The 20,148-nt window shown below is 51.2% G+C and overlaps 1 protein-coding gene and 1 long non-coding RNA gene across 2 annotated transcripts in view; one reads left to right on the top strand and one right to left on the bottom strand.

Moving 5' to 3' along the window:
* Positions 1–354: 354 nt before the first annotated feature.
* Positions 355–10,066, bottom strand: LOC117999141. Its single transcript, XR_004676225.1, has 3 exons — positions 9,981–10,066; positions 689–786; positions 355–590 (listed from the first exon to the last, which is right to left on the bottom strand). It is a non-coding gene; the product is annotated as an uncharacterized LOC117999141 (long non-coding RNA).
* HS3ST2 (heparan sulfate-glucosamine 3-sulfotransferase 2) overlaps positions 9,484–20,148 on the top strand; it is a 95,018-nt gene continuing 84,353 nt past the window's right edge. The window contains exon 1 of the mRNA XM_034988067.1: positions 9,484–10,378. Coding sequence (XP_034843958.1) covers positions 9,885–10,378 — 494 coding nt within the window. The 5' untranslated portion in view covers positions 9,484–9,884. The remainder of the gene's footprint in view (positions 10,379–20,148) is intronic.

The raw sequence follows: 20,148 nt of genomic DNA, 5'->3' as shown, positions 1-20,148 counted from the left end.
CAACCTGAGGCATCAAATGTTTGATGAAATACTTTGCAGAGGTCGAGGTAAATCTACAGGCATTACCACGTCGAGTGAAAAAAGCAAGGTGCAGAATATCCTCATCATCTGTGTACTCTCCACTCCAAACCCCTAATAAACTCAGCCGGGTTTTCCTAGTTTTCTAGACAGGAAAGCGCAGAAGAAAGACTAAAAGTAGACTACGTAAGCTGTGCCAATGTTAGGAACTTTTGGGGAGAGAAGAAAAATTGCTGGGGGATGTCAAAGGGCCCCTCCTCTTTGGCTCTGCCATCCTACCTTCATACAAAAAGAATGATTCGTGTACTACCTGAATGGTACGAATTAATTAGGTTTCCCACCTACCCACCAGCTGACCTTCTCAAACTGTCTACTTGCCTGCAGCTTGCTGCCTGCAGGGTCCACATGTGAGAGCTGTCAGAGCTGAAGACCCGGACTTGGAGGGGCAGCCTCTCTGGCACACACAGATTAGCTCGAGAGCCACCACCTGAGTGCTCTGTGTTGGGAGAAGTTCACGGTTCTTTCAGAACCCCTCTGTCACACAGATTGTATTGCTTACAATACCAGTGCGTCTAAAGGAATGAAATAAAGGTATTAACCTACAAGGACAAAGAAAGTGAGAGGACACGACAGCTAATGAGAAATTACAATAAAACACCAGAAGCACTACCTGGCACGGCAGAGCCGAGAAAGTCGAACCAAACACTGGAAACGGGAACGACTGCCCGAGAGGATCGCCAAAAGCTCAGTACTCAGACGCATCGGGTGCTGCGGGAAGCGGGGGGAGAGGTGCCAGGCTGAGCAGCCGGCCCCCCCAGGTATCGCCTGCCATGCACGCCACTGGGAATGTGTGCTGCCCACTCTCCAGTCACTCGTTCTATAGAAAACGTGACTCAGGTGAGCTCCAGGCATGGAAATCTCACAGAGTGCAGAAAAGGAGAGGTGTGCTGGTATGAACCAAGGAGAGGTTAAAATCACCCTCTTATGGAGTATTTATTCCTGAGTCCCCTGCAGTGTCTTCTGATTCTCATTTTGAAATGAGGTCAATTCTGAGACTCCTCATTGCTTGAGAATAGTGGGGAGGCAGGGGTACGGAGTGGAGGGGAATGATCTGGGCAGCTGACAGTTTTATTTTGGGTTTACTATCTCCCAACAATTCTTACCAGGTTGACAATGCTTTAGTCCCTGGGGTGGATCCTCCCTCTGGATGAGCTGAGAAGCCACAGAGGGCTTTCAACAGAAGGATCCCTCTCATTGTTGAGAAGATCCTAGGAAGACTGGGTGGGGGCTAGATCGATCAGTGTCTGGTCAGGAAAAGGGAAACACCCTAGGTATTTCAAACAGAAATGATTTAATACAGGAGATTGGTTCTAAAAGTACTGGAAGGGTAGATGGCGCCAAAAGGGAAGGATGGAGTTACTGCAAAATGAGTAAGTTCAGGAGCCGCCCCAACCCAGGCCGGAGAAACAAAAGGGAAAATGTTAGCAGAGCCCACGACTGCTACATCACTGTGTGTTCTGGAGCATCTGGAACTGTCTGCAGCCTCCGGGACCACAGCCACACCCACCTAGCAGCAAGCCAGGCGGTCACACTCCCCTACTGCAGGATCCTCTAGACCCCAAAGGTGTCTAAGAGGTGGAGGGTCTGCTATACCCATGAGTTCTGTGCTGCTGAGGCCACAGGAACATGCACTCCAAGCTACTTGAACAAATTTTTTTTTTTAAAGATTTTATTTATTTATTTGAGAGAGAGAAAGAGCACAAGAGGGGGGAGCGGGAGAGGGAGAAGCAGACTCCCTGCCGAGCAGGGAGCCCGATGCGGGACTTGATCCCGGGACTCCAGGATCATGACCTGAGCCGAAGGCAGTCGCTTAACCAACTGAGCCACCCAGGCGCCCTACTCGAACAAATTTGAAGCCTGCTAGGATATTTAGCAGTGGAGGTGGTGAGAGGCAGTCAAATTCAGTATATATTCTGGGTGGGGAGGAACAACAGGATTTGCTCACAAATCAGTGGGGTATGACAGAGAAGTCAAGGCCAACTCCAGATTATTCTTTTTTTTTTAAGATTTTTATTTATTTATATATTTAGATTTTATTTATTTGACAGAGAGAGGGAGTGCACAAGCAGGGGGAGGGGCAGAGGGAGAGGGAGAAGCAGGCTCCCCACTGAGCAAGGAGCCTGATGCGGGAGCTCAATCCCAGGACCCTGGGATTATGACTTGAGCCGAAGGCAGATGTTTAACCAACTGAGCCACCCAGGTGCCCCTGAAGATTTTTATTTATTTGAGAGAGAGAGAGAGCACAGCAAGGGGAAGGGGAGAGGGAGAAGCAGACTCCTTGCTGAGCAGGGAGCCTGATGTGGGGCTTAATCCCAGGACCCTGAGCCGAAGGCAGATGCTTAATTGACTGAGCCACCCGGGCGCCCCTAACTCTAGATTATTCTTGGCTTGAGCAAATGGAAGATGAGAATTGCCATTTACTTCGAAGACCAAAATTACAATGACAGCAGGTTTTAGGGAACTAGTAAGAGTTTGGTTTGCAACATATTTAGGTGGAGATGCCTGTTAGCCCTCCAGGCAGACATGTCTCAGTAGACATTCCAGGGAAAGGAGCTGCAAATTTGAGATGCAGCAGTATATGAAGGGATACACACAGGAGACCTTTGGTGTCACTAAGGGAGGGGGTCTTGACAGGAAAGAGATAATTTTCAAGGACCAATCCCTGGGGTACTCCCAAGTGAGAGGTCAGGGAGGTAAAAATAGGCCATCAAAGGAAACTCAGGAGCAGAAAAGTGAGAAAAACACCAGGAGGATGTGGCATCTTCCAATCCTGGTGAACAAAGAGTTTCGGGAAGAAAAGAGGGTCGGCTGTGCCACGGGCTGTCCCTAGGTCAAGTCCCACTAAGATGAAGAGTTGGCTTGAGTTTTGCACAATGGATGGCACTGGTGACCTCCAGAAGAACAGCTTCAGAGGGGAGGTGGGAGCATACACCTGACTGGGATGGGCTTAGGGTGAGGGGATGGAGATGGGAAGCAGTGAGTAGAGCTCACCCTTGAAGAGCTGAGCTATATAGAGAAGGATGAAAATGGTGCTCCAGTTGGAGAGAGAGATGAGGTCAAGACAGGGTTGCTTGCCTCTTTTCTTTTGGAGATGGGAGAGATATCAGTTTATTGATATGCTGATGGGAAGGACCCAGTGGAGAGGGGACACTGGTAACAAGGGAGAAAAAGGGAAGGCTTCCTGGAGTCATGTCCTTGAGTAGACAGAAACAGTCTGGATAGAGTACACAGATGGAGGGGCTGGCCTGATCAAGGAACATAGACCACGAACTCCCATTCAAGAGAGAGAAAATAAAGTATATGAACATAGCTACAGGCAGGTGGGTAGAGGTGGCAGTAAGAGCTCTCTTCCAGTTGCTTCTATTAGCCAGTGAAGTCTGGAGGAAGCAAGGCCATCAGATGATCAGGATTGGGAGGAGCTGCTTGAGGACTGAGAAGAGGGGAGAAGGAACCAAATAGTTACATAGGAGAACCGAGAATGAATGGACAAGGGAAATGTAGCATGATTGCCAGGAAATGTGAAGGGTCCACTTGAGATTAGAAATGATGAATTTTAAGTGGGACTAGTCATCATGCTTGTGCATTTGCTGTGTTCAGCTGTGTGGGTGCAGGCACTGGGCACTGAGTGGGCAGAAAGTTGATTTTAACCAGAAAATCTAGCACAGTGAGAGAGGATCAAGGGGGTAGATGGCATAAACAAAATGTGACTATATATCATGTTTATCCGGGGGGTGATCAATGAATAGAAAATCCAGTCCTTTAAGATAAGTTATTCCATGTCCTCATGCTAAAATTGTTGTCCTCCAGGCACAGGGGTCTTTGGGGATATTAGCTATTTCTCTAACAAGCATTTACTGAACACTTGCCATGAACTAGGTCCAGAATGGATATGTGGTTACTTCCCTAGAAGCATTTAAAGTATCAGGAAGATAAGTTGGATCCAAAGCAGGAGGGATCTTAGGTGATTACTGAGAACACAGGTTGACTTTATTTTATTGTCAATAAAAATTTTTAAGTAGGTTGAAAGATAAAGATCTAGTTGAAAAATACATATCTCTATCAATCAAAATAAGTAAAAAAGAATTTATGGATGGATATAACTGAAAAGTTTGCAGTATAATAATGGCTAATGTTTACTGAGGGCTTACTGTTAGCCAGGCTCTGTTCTGAGTGCATTACATTTATAATCTTGTTTTATCTCACTAGCAGAGCCAGGATTTGAACTCAGGCAGCCTGTTTCCAGACACTGCACTCCTAACCACTATGCTTTACTGTCTCTTGAAGAGACAGCTTCAGGCAAAGCTGGATCCAGGGATTCAAACACTATTACTGGGACTCAGTCTTTCCCTTTCACTCTGCTTACTTACATGTTGAATTAGTTCATAAGCGTGTTCAGTTCTCTCCATTCATGGTAGCTGCAAGCTTACCCCATACTTAGAAAAGCAAGTAAGCTATTTTCTCTTTCTGAAAGTACTAGACCTACATAGGTCTGTATTTAATGATATAAAATAGATTCACCATATTGTCAAGCATAAAAGCATTTTACAAAACAATAGATATGGGCTGACCCATAAACTAACAAACACATGTATAATTGGAAGGATGTAAAAAACATTAAGTGATAGTTATTTCTGAGTCTTGTTATTTGGGGGACTTTTTTCTTTTTGTTTCTCAGGATTTTCATTTGTTTCTACATTCAGGATATTACTACAGAGTAATAATGTTGAGGGAAACAGAAAACTCAATGCAAGCCAACAAATATATCTCCCTAAGTTGTTCTCTGTAGCTAGGTACTCTTCTTATACCACTAAGATCTGCATTTCAGCAATGGATAAACTGGGGGGTCACCAATGGTGACATTCTCATCTGCTTCCATTTGGTTAAAGACAAGGAGACGAGAGGGAGTATCACCAGGTACTTCTGGGTCAGCTCTACCACATTATTGTACAAGGTTAGTAACTTCCCAGACATTACAAATAATCCACTTTGGATAAATTTTGAAATGAAATATTAGTTCTTTCTTGGAAGACCTAACAGGGTAATAGTGGTCTGTGGTCCATCAAGGAGGAGAAAGGAGATCAGGAATCCAGGGGAGTCCCAACATGAATATGCAGCCCAGATTCTAAGTACCAGGCTGATCTGGAACTAGCTGTTTAGTCCCTGGCCCCCAAGGGGTTTACAGTCACATTAAGAAGGCAAGATGGTAAGATAAGGTGAGCAGAAGACTGTGTGGGTTACATAATGCAGGATGGGAGGTGGGGCACGAAACAGTTCTGACCCAAGGGAAGGCTATGGGTGAAGCTGATCATCAGCCTCCCCATTCTGGCTTTTTTTTTTTTTAAGTTTGGTTGATTGATTGATTTTAGAGAAGCCGGGGGAGGGGGCGGGCTGAGGGAGAGGGACAGAGGGAATCTAAAGCAGGCTCCTCGCTGAGCACGGAGCCCGACTCGGGGCTGGGGGCTGGATCTCATGACCCTGAGATCATGACCAGAGCCAAAATCAAGATCAGACACTTAACCAACTGAGTGACCCAGGCGCCCCATTCATACTTTTTTTTTGCACTGGTTTCCCCCTTCTCCAGCCTGCAGCATCCGGGAGAACATGGAAAAATGAACCTCCTTGAGATGGTTTCCATATTTATAAAATAGGGATACTAATAAGCCCTACCTTATTGGTTTATTCGAGGATTAAATTAGGTACTGCACCCAAATGCTTAGCCCAGTGCCTGGTGGTCAATACATCATGTCGATGATGATGATGATGATGATGATGAAGAAGAAGAAGAATGCTGCCAACAGCACAAGTAAACCAATATGGAGACGACAGAAAGTTTGGAATCTTACAAAGTACTTAAAATCAACCATGGTTCCTGGCCTTCCAGATTTGTTCCCTTCTATAGGCAGCATCTGGTCCCTCGAACTTTTGCCCTCTGACTTTGGCCAGAGCGTGAAGCACATGGAAATCCTTCTCTCATCCTCACTCCCAGTCTGTTCCTAAAAGTATAATATTCATGCACACCCTCCGGCTCAGATGTGAACTCTGCATCTCACACAACCCCTCAAGACCATGTGAGTCCATTTCACAGTCCTTTGCCTCTTAGGAACCACCCTCTTTGGAACATTTTCTCACATTTTACAAAACTCGGCTCTAGGGGGAACAGAATGGAAACTTACACTGAAATACAACGGAATAATAAGGCTTGATTGGGTCCATAGACTTACGGGAAAGAACATTTCCTTGTTTTGTAATTTCAGATCAAGGTCTTAAATGCAGGGTGTAAGAGTGGATGGGAAGATTCAAGAGAATGCTGATGCAAAACAGCAAATGAAGACTCAAAGGAAGGCAAGAAAAGGATCTATGTCCTGTGGTTGCTATTCTGTTTATGCGCCCAGTTCCCCCACCTTCTTCATTCTGTGAGCAACTGCTAAGTTCTTTTCCTGTGTGAGCTATTCCAAATCCCTCTTTTTGCTTCTATTAGCCAAAATCAGCTCTTTTGCTTGCAACTCAGTAGCCCTTCCTGATTTATAAATAAAGGGGGTAAAAAGGCAGATAGGAGTGAGAAGAAAATAAGGTCCAAAGAGGAACAGAGTAGATGGAGAGAAGTAGCTGGATCTTAGTACTGTGTCTAATTTTTGAAGGATTCCAGTCCTAGTCCGTGCATAATCCTCCCTGATGCTCTCAAAGGAGGATCATGGTACTTCTAGAAAAAAGAGAGGGGTGGGGGATGATAAGCAGGCATGTCCGCTGTCTCACTCCTGAGAAACTCTATCCAAATCACGGTCACTACTCTGGTTGGAAAATTGAAGAGGCAAATCTGCCTGTCTCTGATGGGCTGGAATACCCAGGCATTTCACAGCTTATGAATTCAAAGATAAAAATAATTTTTAAATTGAGCCAAGTAGAGAATGAGGAGAAATAACTACACTCATTTTTTTTTTTTTGCAAGAAAAAAATTTCTTGTCAGAGTGGATTAATCCACATTTAACCTTGTAATTCTAACAGTGAAGTGCAGAAATAACAGGTTCACAGTGTGAAAAACTGTCGAAGGTCTATCTTAGAGATCCTTCCAACATATTTATTTTGACATTATTAAAAACGTGAGAGAAAAATTAATTAAATTGTAATCAAACACACGGAGATGACATAATGCCAACAGAGTTGTTCATGCCTTGAATAATGGAACCCCAGGAGGTTTTCCTAGTTAATCCTAACTCCCCATTTTACAGCTGAGAAAACCAAGGCTCAGAAAGGTCAACCCTTGCCCAAGGTACACCTGGAATCAAGGATCAGGCTGCCAGAATTCAACTTTCTACGTTTTCTTTTTGAATAACTGAAAGCTGCACTGTGATTTAAGACTCAAGTAGACATTTGTTAAAAACTGGAGCAGTGAGCTGATGAGACAAGATAAAATGTAATCAGATCAGATGTGTAAGGACCTACATGTTGGGTCCAAAAAAGCCCACTGTACAAGCACAGTATGGGGTAGATATGCCTTAATCAGCAGCAGTTGTAAGAGACTTAGAGATGGAACTTGGCTATGAGCTTGAGATGTCAGCAGCTTGATGTAGCTACAAGAAAAATATAATGGAGTCGGAGGTGGCATTACTGGAGGCAGAGTCTACAGAAGGGAGGTGAGCATCCGGGTGAACTTTTCAACCTACACCTGGAAGTCCTCATTGGGTCCCAGGTGTCAGGTTTTAGCGGTAATATAGATGTGTTAGTTCACACCTGGAAGAGGAGCCTAGCAGGGAATGCTGTTAGGAATGATCAAAGCAAGAGAGGGAATTGTAAAGCATTGTCATTAAGAGCTTGAATCCTGGAGTCAGGTTAACCCCAGCCCTGTTGACTACTGATTATGTGTTCATTAAGCCTTAATCTCACTGTCTATAAGTCAGGAATTATAAATGAGTAACCTATCTCCAAAGAGTAAGGAGGTAGTGCATGTCAAGTGATATGCACATTACCGGCACCAAACCACTCAATAAATGTTAGCTGCTATTCGAATTAAGGAAGGGAAGTGATGTGGGGATAATGGTAACAAACTCATAGGCTGTGGTTGATATTGAGTTAACCTGGGGAGGGCTTGAAACAAAATTGGTAGTTATGATCTGTACTAGAAGGACTGGCCTGAGGTTTCTAGGATGGGCCTGGTTAATATTCCCTGGCTTGGGCTAAGGTCCACAAAGCCTGATCAAGGTATTCCCTGAAGAAGTATGTTTAGTTTGTGGGGGGAGACGGTAGAGGGGGTGGTGGTCATTCAGACATTCTGTGGGGTAGCACTTGGTGAACACCTGGGCACAGGGATTTGGCATTGCTGTGGGGTGACAACTTAGCTAGCTGCGTTCTTGGGCACTGTGACTTAGGTTTGCTCTGATCCACTAGTGTGGGTCACTCAGGGCAGCACTGGGGTTGGTCACACATGCCTGGTCTGGGCATGGTCACTGTGAGCAATTACTTGGGAGTCATTCGAAGTGGAATTCCTCCTGGATCAGTCCTCCCCTCTTTCTCCTCCTCCTGCCCCTGGGTGAAGTCTGCATCATCCTGGACCTTAGGGACACTGTGGGACCCCGGAACAGCTCCCTGGGGAGCAGTCCGCCGCTAGGGGGCGGCCGTTAAGAGAGGAACCCCCCCCCCACACACACACTCCCTCGCGGAGTCCGCGCCTTTGGGGCTCACTCTCCCGCCACGACCCGGGAACGGTGGGGTGACAGTGGGGTGGGGGCGCATGCTTCATGGGTGTTAGAGCGAGCCGCCTGGGTATGAGTCAGCGCGCGGGGGGCTAGGGAGCTCCGTGAATAGTCACGGAATCTCACGATCGGCTCCTCCACCCATCCCCGTCTAGAGCGTGTGTCCCAGTCCCGCGCGTGTGTGCGCACACGGCACGATGTCCGATTCCAGGCTGTGTGTGTGTGTCTGGTGAGATGGGGATGAGGGGGACAGGGGAGGGTCCCTGTCGGTGTTTCCACGCCCATGTGGGGTGAGGGGGTGTGTCCTGGTCAGGGTACGTGTGTACCTGTGTGTGTGCTTGCGTGTGTGTGTGTCAGTGTGGTGGGACCGTGTATCAGTGTAGAGTGCTTGCGTCTGCGCCCGGGTCTGGATGTTGGCGCAACCCGGACCGGGGTTCCCAGCCCTGGGGGTGGTGGGGGCGTCCAGCCCCCCCTGGAGGAGTAAATGCCTCGCCATCCCAAGCCCGCCGGGGCTCCTCAGGAAGCGGCCGGCGCGGGGAGGGCCCGGGGTAGCGCGTCCCTGGGAGGGGCAGGAGAGTGGGGGCGCTGGGGGCGGGCCAGGTCCCAGGGCGGGGCGCGGGCTCGGGGTACCCGCGCGGCTGACGTCAGGCGACTCCTTAAATAGAGCCGGCAGCGCGCGCGGCTCGGCATTTCTCGAGGAGACCGAGCGGGGCCCGCGCCAGCGCCACCGTCCGGTCCGCGCGCCAGCCCGAGCGGCCGCGCCGCCGCCGAGCGTTCGGGGCGCCGCGCACCAAGGACAGGGAATGGAGCTTCGGGCGCTGGGCGCACTCCGAAGCCTGCGCACGTGAGACCCGAGGAGCGCCGCCCGGGGCCCCGGGGCCCGGGACGGGGAGATGTGGGACGCGCAGCCGCCTGTGCCCCGAGAAGCCGCCGCCCCCGGGATCCCCGGGCATGGTGCGCGCCCCGGCCGGCAGCGCCCGGGGAAGACGGCGCCCCCCACGCCCGACTCGCGGGGCCGGGGCAGCGCCGCGCCAGCCCTCTAGGCGGCCGCAGGGCCACAGCAGCTCCGCCGCCGGCGCTCCCCGGAAACCATGACCCCCGGCGCGGGCCCATGGAGCCATGGCCTATAGGGTCCTGGGCCGCGCGGGGCCAGCTCAGCCGCGGAGGGCGCGCAGGCTGCTCTTCGCCTTCACGCTCTCGCTCTCCTGCACTTACCTGTGCTACAGCCTCCTGTGCTGCTGCGACGACCTGGGCCAGAGCCGCCTCCTCGGCGCGCCTCGGTGCCTCCGCGGCCCCGGCGCGGGCGGCCAGAAACTTCTCCCGAAGTCCCGCCCCTGCGATCCCCCGGGGCCCACGCCCAGCGCGCCGGGCGCTCCCAGCGCGCCCGCCGCCGCCGCCGCCGCCGCGCCCGCTCCTCGCCTCCCGGCTGCCAACCACTCGGGCTCGGTCAGGATGGGCACCAAGCGGCTGCCCCAGGCCCTCATCGTGGGCGTGAAGAAGGGGGGCACGCGGGCCGTGCTGGAGTTCATCCGCGTGCACCCGGACGTGAGGGCCTTGGGCACCGAGCCCCACTTCTTCGACAGGAACTACGGTCGCGGGCTGGACTGGTACAGGTGAGAGGGAGCGCCCCACTCCGCGCGCCGGGTCCCCAGTCGGGTCCATCCTTAGGGCCTTCTCCTGCGTCTTCTCTCCCCCTTAATCCAGCTCGTTGTGGGGGTTCAGGCTGACAGGTGGGGGGACTCCAGCAGGATTTACTCAGAACTTCCCAGGGATGGTGTAGACCACGCACTTTCTCGAACGGCAAAGGGCAGTTGTTTCTGGAGGCGCCGGAAGGGAAGGGGGGTCTCTAGCCAAACCTCAGGGCGAGCTGGTGGGCTGCCTGCTTGTCCAGCCTCTGGGGTGGAGCAGGGGGCCCGGGGAAGGGGGTCCTCTCCTGACCTTCGCCGATCTTTCCAGGCATCTGAAGGACCCTGAGCAGAGAAGGTCCGAATAGGGCCCCCTTGCGGCGGGGCTCCGCGCTGGCCCTAAGAGAGGTGTGGGGATGAGGAAGGTCCCTTCTGGAGGGTCATTCCCAGCTCCAGGTCTTTGCTGCTGTGCCTCGGCTGAGAGCCCCCAGACGCTCTGACCCTGAGGTAGTGGTCTTGGGTAGTGGAAAGGAACCCTGGATTTGAGTCATGCTGTCACTTAGCTTGAGCAAATACTTGAAACTCTTCGAGCCTCGATTTTCTCATATATCACCATGGGCAGGAAAATCGTCCCTTCCCTCACCTGCTTTCCGAGGTCTTTCTAAAGTGCCTTCAAGGAGTGAAAAAGACATCTGCCCTGGGTGGTGCTTCCAAACCGGCAGCCAGGATGCGGAATTTGGGATATGGTGAGCACCTCAGATAAGGGTTGGCTGGATCCTAGGGACAGCCAGTCTGTCCACTCCTCCGTTGCCCTGCCAGGGATGACAGTCACCCAGGCTGGTGGTGTCTGGGGATAGCCTGAAGCTTCTGGAAGGTGACCGCCTCTCTTGTTCAGGGCCCATCCGCCTCCCAACCCCTGTATGGTTCTGTGGTGTAGGACTGGCCCAAACGTGGGCTGAGTCAGGGCGTCCCCCAGGGTGGTGTTGAACACACGGGTCACAGAATTCCCATCATTCACCTGACCCCTTGAAGACCTTCTAGAAATGTCTCCATAGTCACAGAGCTGAGGAGGAGTAACATGGTAGCTGACTAGAGTAACAGTAACTAGAGCTAATTTTTTAAAATGTTTATAAAAATAAACGCTTTAGGGGCGCTTGGGTGGCTCAGTCGGTTGAGCGACTGCCTTCGGCTCAGGTCATGATCCCGGAGTCCTGGGATCAAGCCCCACATCGGGCTCCCGGCTCAGCGGGGAGCCTGTTTCTCCCTCTGACCTTCCCCCCTCTCATGCTGTTTCTCTCTCGCTCGCTCTCTAATAAATAAATAAATAAAATCTTTAAAAAAATAAATAAATAAACCCTTTAGAGAGTAGAAGTCATAAGCATATTGGACAAATGAAAACTTCATTAGAAGGGGGACCCCACTGGGGTCATAATAAGGGGTCCTGGATTTGCAAGGGGGTAATGAGGCCGATAGGCCTGACCTGTAGTGTTCGTGGTTGTGGGGCCAAGGGATGGGACATGTACTGTCCTTAGGAGGCAGACACACACTCTGTCTCCAGTGGAGCTCAGCAGGGGATACGCGGCCTGTTGGTGGTCCCAGCACCATTATGTTGGCTTAATGGAGTAGAGTGACACAGAATGGTAGGTCTGGTGCTTTCCACGCTGTGACCCACAGGCATCCCATACGGGTGTACGAGGTGTGTGAGGACAGCGCCAGAGCCGGACCCCAGGGTGAGGGAGGCAAATGCATGGAGCAGCAGAACCCTGTGTGGGTCAGCCGTGGTCACACTCTAATGCACAGCAGGCTTTCCTCGATGGAAAATCTGAAGATTATTATGAAACCCTTTGCCAGTATGAAGTGCCTTTTAAGTGCAAAATAGCAAAATTCTGAGCATCTGGCTTTTAGATATTGTGTCCTCCAATAAGCACCAGTACCCTGCACCCAGTGTCTGCACTCCCCTCTCCCAGGTTCACCAGCAAACAGCTTACCCCAGGCTTTCTTCCCAGAGCCCGTGTCATTCAGGGATGGCTGCTTTTTATTTTTAACCTTGGCGTGTGTGATTCTAAGCCAGCTTAGCTGTGAACCTTAGAGATGGGAGCCATGCCTTTTTTTTTTTTTTTTAATAGCACATTTGGAGTCTGCTGAAACTCTCAGCTGAGTCTTGGTAGGTTTTATTTAGCCTTAAGCACACTGACAGGTCCACTTCTTTCCTCCACCTCACTTCCCAGGGTCTGAGTTACCCTCCCTCTCACCCTTTGCCTTTCTAGAACGATGAGCCCAGAGCTCTGGTGCCAACTGCCCTATCCCACCGCTTCCCCAGGAGGGCCAGGAGTGTACAGCTCAGGAAAGCGCTGTGTGGTTTGCACCTCTCTTCGTTGCAGACCCACACCCTCAGAGTCCAGGGGTTTGGTTGTGGTTTGCCGTTTCTAGGTAAGGTAATGCTGCCCCATTTGGATGCTGTTTCCAGACTTTCCAGAACATTTCTCTGCATGTGCTTTATCCTTTATTATTGCTCAAGAAATATGTATTAATTGCAGAAGTGACAGGGATTCCTGGGATCCTTTAAAACCCATGTTCTCACTTTATCCCCAAATTCTGTGAGTTCGGACAGCAGGTGATAGGATGCTCCTCTTTCTGCCCATGGCCCGTGTCATTTCACAGATGTAAAAACTGCAGCCCCCAACGGAGAGCATCTGAAATGGGGTCACAAAGCAAGTTGATGAGCCAGAAGTCACTGGCATGCAGTATCTACATGCTCATGTATGTATGGGTGTGGGTGCGCGTGTGTGCATATTTCCAGCCAAGCGCTCTGGCCCCTGCTCTGCACAGCTTGCCACCATAGGGCCAGTGTCCCCCGGGTAGACATGGCCAAAGAGCACCCATAGCAGCAGACTGTGTTTCCCAGAGGCAGAGCTCAGCATGGCAGAGCAGCAGGCCATGCATCGCATTATAATCTGCCCATGGCCAAGCCCCTGGGGACAACTTCCTGGGTCCCGAGGCCCCAGTACAGAGAGACAATGGAAGAATCCAGCTTCACTCCTAACCCAAAGGAGAGCCTGCTTTCTGTGGAGGTAAGTCAAGAGGTGACACACGGTGCCTGAAGGCAGAGTGATACAGCCGGAGAGACCAGGAGGCAGAATCTGTGCCCGCCTTGTGTCGACCCCAAGCCCCTCCTGGGAACCAGCCCAGTTCGGGCCACCCTAGGAGAGCCCAGCCCTCTGCTTTGGGATCCCTCCCCTTAGAGGTTTCTCTGAGTTCCATCCCAAATGTGTGTGTCTGGCCTGGTTCCCCTCTCCCGGTTTCCTCCCCAAGGTGGCATCTGGGCCTGCAGGGTGGGCTCGGCTCCATGCTCGGACAGGTGGGCAAAGCGACAGCAGGCTGACGAGGGAACCAGGGAGGGCACCCAGATGCTGTGGGATTGGCCGACCGTGGTCCTCCTGCCTCTCCGCTTCCTCCTGGAATGGGGCTGGTAGCGACCATCGCAGAAGGTTGTTTTGCAGAATGAATGAAACCCTGTGTGGGAAAGTGCGCTGGAAAAGTCTGGGGGGTATAAAGACAGGGCAGCCCCGTTACCAGTCTTGCCGCTGTGGCTGCCTTCTGCGTCCCTTCCAAGGCTTCTGGATTGCCGTCAGTGCTGTGAGTACTTTTAAAGCTGTTGGGTTCCACCCCTGCTGCTGTTACCAGATGGGGCTGAGGAAATGACTAATTGCTAGAAAAGTAGTTCCATGATAGACGAGATAGCGTCCCGGTCTTAAGTTCTAGTTCCAGCTCTGGTTTAATTTGCTTTTTTATTTTTCGGTCTTCTTTCTCTCTCTGCTTTCCTCCCACTTTCCCCCCCCCCCCCGCTTCCTTCCTTTGGCATCGATAAACAGTCGCTTCATGTTTTTGGGTGTCCGTTTGCTCACCTTTAAAAATGGAACTGATGTCTGACCTGCTTTACAATCTCGTGAAACTCGAGTAAGACAGAACATGCGAAGAGGCTGCTCCCAATCTGAGATCATATGTGGGATGCTCTCGTGTGAGGCAGAATTGTTCAGGGTCTTCATCTTTCATCAGGAGATATACACGGTGCATCATCTAGTAGTTTTTTGAGTCTTAGGGGGAGCTGAGTTTCGTCCGAAGTGTTCTCGATTTTGCTAGTTTTTAGGGATGGCCGGGGGTGAGGGCGGGGTGTGAGGAGGAACCAAACCTTCTCTAAAATGCATTGAAATGCCACCATGAGCGAGTTAAGACACAACCGTTGACTCTGTGCTTTGGTGACGTCGTTTTGATAGATAAGCCTGTCCTGTAAACTTTAGACATCACATCTCAGGTTGTTTATTTGTTCAGCATCGATGGTGGTGTTGGGGAGGGTGAAAGGCAGAGAAGACACAGCATGTGCCCGGGACGCAACCGTCTTAAGTTAAGACACAGAACCAAAAGCCAAGAATACGGTCTATCACCGGTTCCAGCTCCTCTCAATCAAGAAATGAGGTTCTAATAGCAAAGCCAAACTTTAGAAAGAACTAAGACCAAAGGCAGAACTAAGACCAAAGACTCTACCGTCTTTAACCAACTGAGCAACACCCGACACGGGCTGCTCGGTGCCTGTCAGGTGTGCAGAGATGCACGCGTGCGCCCAGCCCACATGGGTTCCCTTGCATGCGCGGTTACAACGTCTGTGCAGACCCAGGTCTTCGGAGGAGTTTTCCTGCCTCAGTCCAGGAGGATGTCATCCACGCTGATTAAAGGAAATCATTGAGTCCATAAATCCCCCGTCCTTCGTATGCTCGCTGTCAGCCTGGCGGCGCGCTGGAGATGTAATAGTTAGCTCTCGCCCGTGTCCAGTTGTCAGGCACCGAGGAACATGCAGGATGGGCAGGCAGGACTGGCAGGGCCCAGAGACGTGTCTTGAAGAGCTGGCTTCGCTCCCTGCTGGAGCCTCCAGGGACAGTGAGGGAGCTCGCCCTAGGACGGGCTGTTCCCACGGCCTCTGGTGTGTGGCTGTTTAGGGGGGAAAAGACCCTGACAGCTTTGGTGCTTTTCAGGTGCCCCACATTGTTAAGGCTGTTTTGGATGTGAAAATATCATTTATCAAAGATTCTAAGAGCACACTTCCCCCCACATTTTAACATCTCTGAAATGAGGGTATTTGATGGGGTAATGCTTCCATGTTGGGTGGAAACTCTCGCCCAGAGGTGCCTTCTGCCGTGGGGACCCACTGGACCCCCCCGAAGAGCCCGACGCTAGGTGGCAAGTGCCAGCCCAGGAGGGAGCCCCCAGGTTGCTGTCTCTGCGGCCAGCGGGGGCCTCTTCTGATGGGTCAGGGAGCTGCGCCCATCTCCCCGAAAACGTCCCTTCTGACATGAGCAAGTGCGGTCCGATTCCCACAAGGAGGTAACAAGAGGCTATGGCGGGCGCGTTCTCTGTGGGCTGCTGGACCGCCCCGATATTTGGAGGCACATACTGGGAGTCCCGAATGGGCTCGGGGCAGAGTCGGCACCCAGCAGGTGCTGCGGCCCACACCCTGGCTAATGGGCCCGTGCCCCTGCCGCGTGGGACCGGGGACGACCTCCTCCCCTTCAGTCAGAGCTCCGTGAGTCAGCCCTGAATGCCTGAGTGACGGACTGCGTGGGGACGGGTGGAAGCACACAGCCCTCTACCGGTCTGGGTCCTCGGAGGACTCGGAGGGCCCCGCAGCCGGGGGGCGGCGGGCGGGTAGGCGGGCACGCGGCCGGGAGTCAGGCTGGAGGGGTCGGGGAGGTCGCAGCCGAGCTGAACCGGCGGGACTCCCTCTCTCCTCCAGAGCTGACCCCGGGGTGGGTTAATCCGTGTACTTGTCACGTGCCTGCCTTTTGTGCCAGGCTCCGTGCCAGGCTGCTCTAGGCCAGCCCTTGCTGCCACTTTGTGCTCCTCAGGGGCTGTGGTGCTTTGTAGTCCACGGGCAGCTTGACGAGGTGGGTAAAAGCCACCAGTGAGTGGAAATAACGTAGCATTTGAGACATAATTGCTGCCTGTCAAGCCACACAGCTGGGGTGTTGGCCCAGTGCTGCCCTTGCGGGGGGCGGCTTTCTCAGCAAGATAATGGCAGAGGGAGAGGGGCAAGGGGGTATTACTGGGCACGCTCTTCCAAGGCACCCGGGCCAGGGGTGCTGACTGGGTTATCTGGGGCTTGGGCGACATGGGGTTTCCCCGGGCACAAGTCCATTGGCGGTGTCTTCTCAAGCTTTGGAATCAGAGGCTCCATGCCCATGACCACCAGCTCCCATGAGGAAGAAACCTGGGGCGTCTGCTCGGGGTGGAGGCGGGGGGCTGCTCCCTGCCATCTTCCGAGGGGCGCGTTTTCCAAGCGTCCGACATTCTTGTGCCACCTTCACGATATTTGCCAAACTCTGGCATTGGCCTCTACTATTTATGTTCTTGATATTTTTGTTTAGGTCAGCACGTTTGCAGATTGTGATTTTTTTCTTAGAGAATTGGGCTTATTTTTTTTTTCTTCAGTGCGAATATTTTGGAAACATGATGCAAACTTCACAAGGATGTCCCGTGAAAATTATCCCCCTCCTTCCCACCCCTGTTTCTCTGCTGTGTGGTCCCTCTTCCCAGAGCCATCACAGGTCCCCGCTTTTGCGTGTCCTTCTAGAGACGGGCTGTGTGTTTGTAAACCCAACACAGGGTAGGCAGAGAGAGTGAAAATACGTGTTTTTAAAAAACAACTTGATTTCAAAAACACCCTACCTGGAAAACCAGCCTCATGTGCCATAATTAGAAGGGAATCATAAGAATAAATAGCTTGAAGACAGAACAGTGCCATTAAAGTTTGCTTCCTCAGATGGCTAGAATGTTCCAAGCCTGTGGCCTGCCGTGGCTTTGTCTAAAAGAGGGTACTAAGGGGGCGCCTGGGTGGCTCAATTGTTAAGCGTCTGCCTTCGGCTCAGGTCATGGTCCCAGGGTCCTGGGATTGAGCCCCGCGTCGGGCTCCCTGCTCCCTGCTCCGCGGGAAGCCTGCTTCTCCCTCTCCCACTCCCCCTGCTTGTGTTCCCTCTCTCGCTGTGTCTCTCTCTGTCAAATAAATAAAATCTTTAAAAAAATAATAATAAAAGAGGGTACTAGGGGATACTAGTAAGAGCTAGTTAAAGAAATCTTAATTTCAGTGTGAGCCTTTCCTTTCTCCTTGATGTGGGAGAATGGAAGGAGTGGAAACAAAATGTAAAGAATAACAAATTTTCTCACAGTGAGAAGTAGTCAGTGATACTTCATAAATAATTCATAACTACCTGGTGCTATTTAGTAGGTCTGTGGAGTACTCCAGATTACCGAGATGGGCCATCCAGCCGACATCCCATCTGGGGAAGCACTGCTAGAATTTGCAGGAAATACACCCTGAGTAAATCCAGGGAGGTTTCTAGCTTTCAGATTCCTTTGATGTGTTAATGATTGGAAGAGACAAGCCAAAGGAAAACTCCGAACAAATAAGAGCATTCAAGAAGTATTTTGACTTGCAATATTTACAAGAGAGTCTAGCCTTCAGAAGAACAGGGGTTCCCAGAATAAAGGGTATAGCAGGTATTTAAAGGGAAAAAGAACCCCAACCCTCTCAAAGTTGCCATTGGTTTCTTCACTGTCCCCATGGGTGGAAAAACAGCGCTCTTCCCCATGATTATTGGATCTACGAAGGCAGTCACATACATACATGCAGGGGTCAGTGTGGCAAAAGTCAGACATAAAGTTGTTTCCACCAGGGACTCAGCAATTTATGGCAACTTATGGGAATGGGGCTCAAGCCTTTTTTTTTTTTTTAATTTTGAGGCTCATGCAAGACAGGGTGTCTTTTTAAATTTTCAGGATGCAAAGTCCCTTCCACTCTGGGATGCATGATGTGACACTTCAACCTAGTGGTGGGGCAAGGTTACACTTTGGCCTTCTCAGCTCCGTAGAGGGAGCTCCACAGGGGAAAATTGTCCCTGGGACTTATTGTCCCTGGATAGAACCGTATCCAGCAGCGGCAATTTAGAGGGTGTTTGTGACAGCAGGGCTCCCGGAGCTTGCCTTTAGTTGGGCAGATAGCCATCAGTGCTGATGAAGAGGTGGCTTCCTATGAACTCAGCCCCCACCCCCCCCCGCGCCCATCTGGGTACTCACAGCTGGGTGAAGGAGTACCGCATCCTCTCCGAGGCTGGCGGAGAGAGATGCTCCAGGCATTGCAGCCCTGGCTCTTGGGGGAGCGGTGCTCCTGGGAGTGGGGGGATGAGAAGAAGCATCTCACTAGAAGGAGGGAGAACAGCCCAGATTCAAAGGGCGTGGGCGAGATGACCTCAAAGTGGGGGTAAGGAGGCAGAGAGCCCCAGGGCAGGCAGTTTGGGCACAGTGATTAAAAACTTGGCTCTAGAACCAGAATGAACGGGTTGGGCTGTCACTTCTACCACCTGCCAGGTGTGCGCCCACCAGCCAGCCGCTTCTCTGTGCCTCAGTTCCATCTGCACACCAGGACGAATCACGTTGCCTTACCCTGTAAGCTTGCTGTGAGGATTGGATGAGTGATAACATGGACAAGTGCTCAGATTTCTGGCATGTGGAAGGTGTCCAACAAGGGTTACCTGTCATTATTAGTCATTGATTTTTTTTTTTTTTTCCATCCAGTCTATATTGAGCTGGAGATAAATAGGACATGGGTACTGCCACTGGGCTCTTCATGGTTTGATGCAGTTACGAGATGCTCATGGAAAATCAGATGGTGAGAGATACCATGTAGAGATCCAAGCAAAGCTATAGCAGCACAGAAAGAAGATGAAATCCAATTGGGAGAAATTTAGAAGGCTTCCTGGAGGAGGCAGTATGTTATTTGGGTCTCAGGGGGCAGAGAGGATTTCTCAAAGGGAGTGGCTGAAGTTGGTGGTGGGGAGGTCAAGGGTGTTTCTAAATATATTCATGCCATGATTTCACTTCTGATTTCAGTCCTGCATACATTTATTGACCATCGACTGTGTACCAGGCACGGTGCCAAGCCCTGGAAAAGTGGAGATGGGAAATAGGATCTCTCCTTTAAAGAGCTGAAGGGCAAACAAGTCCAGGAGTGAGACTAGCAGAGGGACTGTGAGATCACGGTGGGATCACAGAGGAGGGGTCCCCACCCAGCGTGGGTTAGAGAGGCTTTGGGGGGCCAGTGCCTCAGCTTTAGGGATTTGGCCTTTGCTGTATCCTAGATCTGGCTGCTTCGCATCGTGTTGGTTCCAGCTCAGGTGTTACCTACTCAAAGACATCTGTGTCGGACACTGGGTACGGTGTGAAGGTTCATAGTAGGATATGCTGAGGGATTTTGCTGTGGCAAGGCGTGAGGACGGGCATCAAGGAAGCCTGCGGTGGGCTGAGGAAGGTAGTGGTGCTGGGGTTTGATCCTCATACACTTCCTGTGACAGCCCCTGGCTTGACTGGCCAAGGGTCTATCTGTAGGTGTCCTTGAACTAACCAAAGACAGGAAAATCATGTTCTACTGTAGCTTGGAGGCTGGGAGATGGCATAGTCCCTCTTTCTAGGGGTCTTTGAGGCTCTTTTTGCAATTGCAGTGTTCTTTTTTTTTTTTTTTTTAAAGATTTTATTTATTTATTCATTAGAGACAGAGAGAGAGAGAGGCAGAGGGAGAAGCAGGCTCCCAAGGAGCAGGGAGCCCGATGCGGGACTCGATCCCAGGACCCTGAGATCATGACCTGAGCCGAAGGCAGATGCTTAATGACTGAGCCACCCAGGCGCCCGCAATTGCAGTGTTCTTAAGTAACCTCTTG

The sequence above is a fragment of the Mirounga leonina genome, unplaced genomic scaffold, assembly GCF_011800145.1.
Source record: "Mirounga leonina isolate KUSES-001 unplaced genomic scaffold, KU_Mleo_1.0 Mir_448, whole genome shotgun sequence".
Lineage (NCBI taxonomy): Eukaryota > Metazoa > Chordata > Mammalia > Carnivora > Phocidae > Mirounga > Mirounga leonina.
Note: the sequence above shows the minus strand (reverse complement) of the source record. Positions and strands in the feature narration are given on the sequence as shown.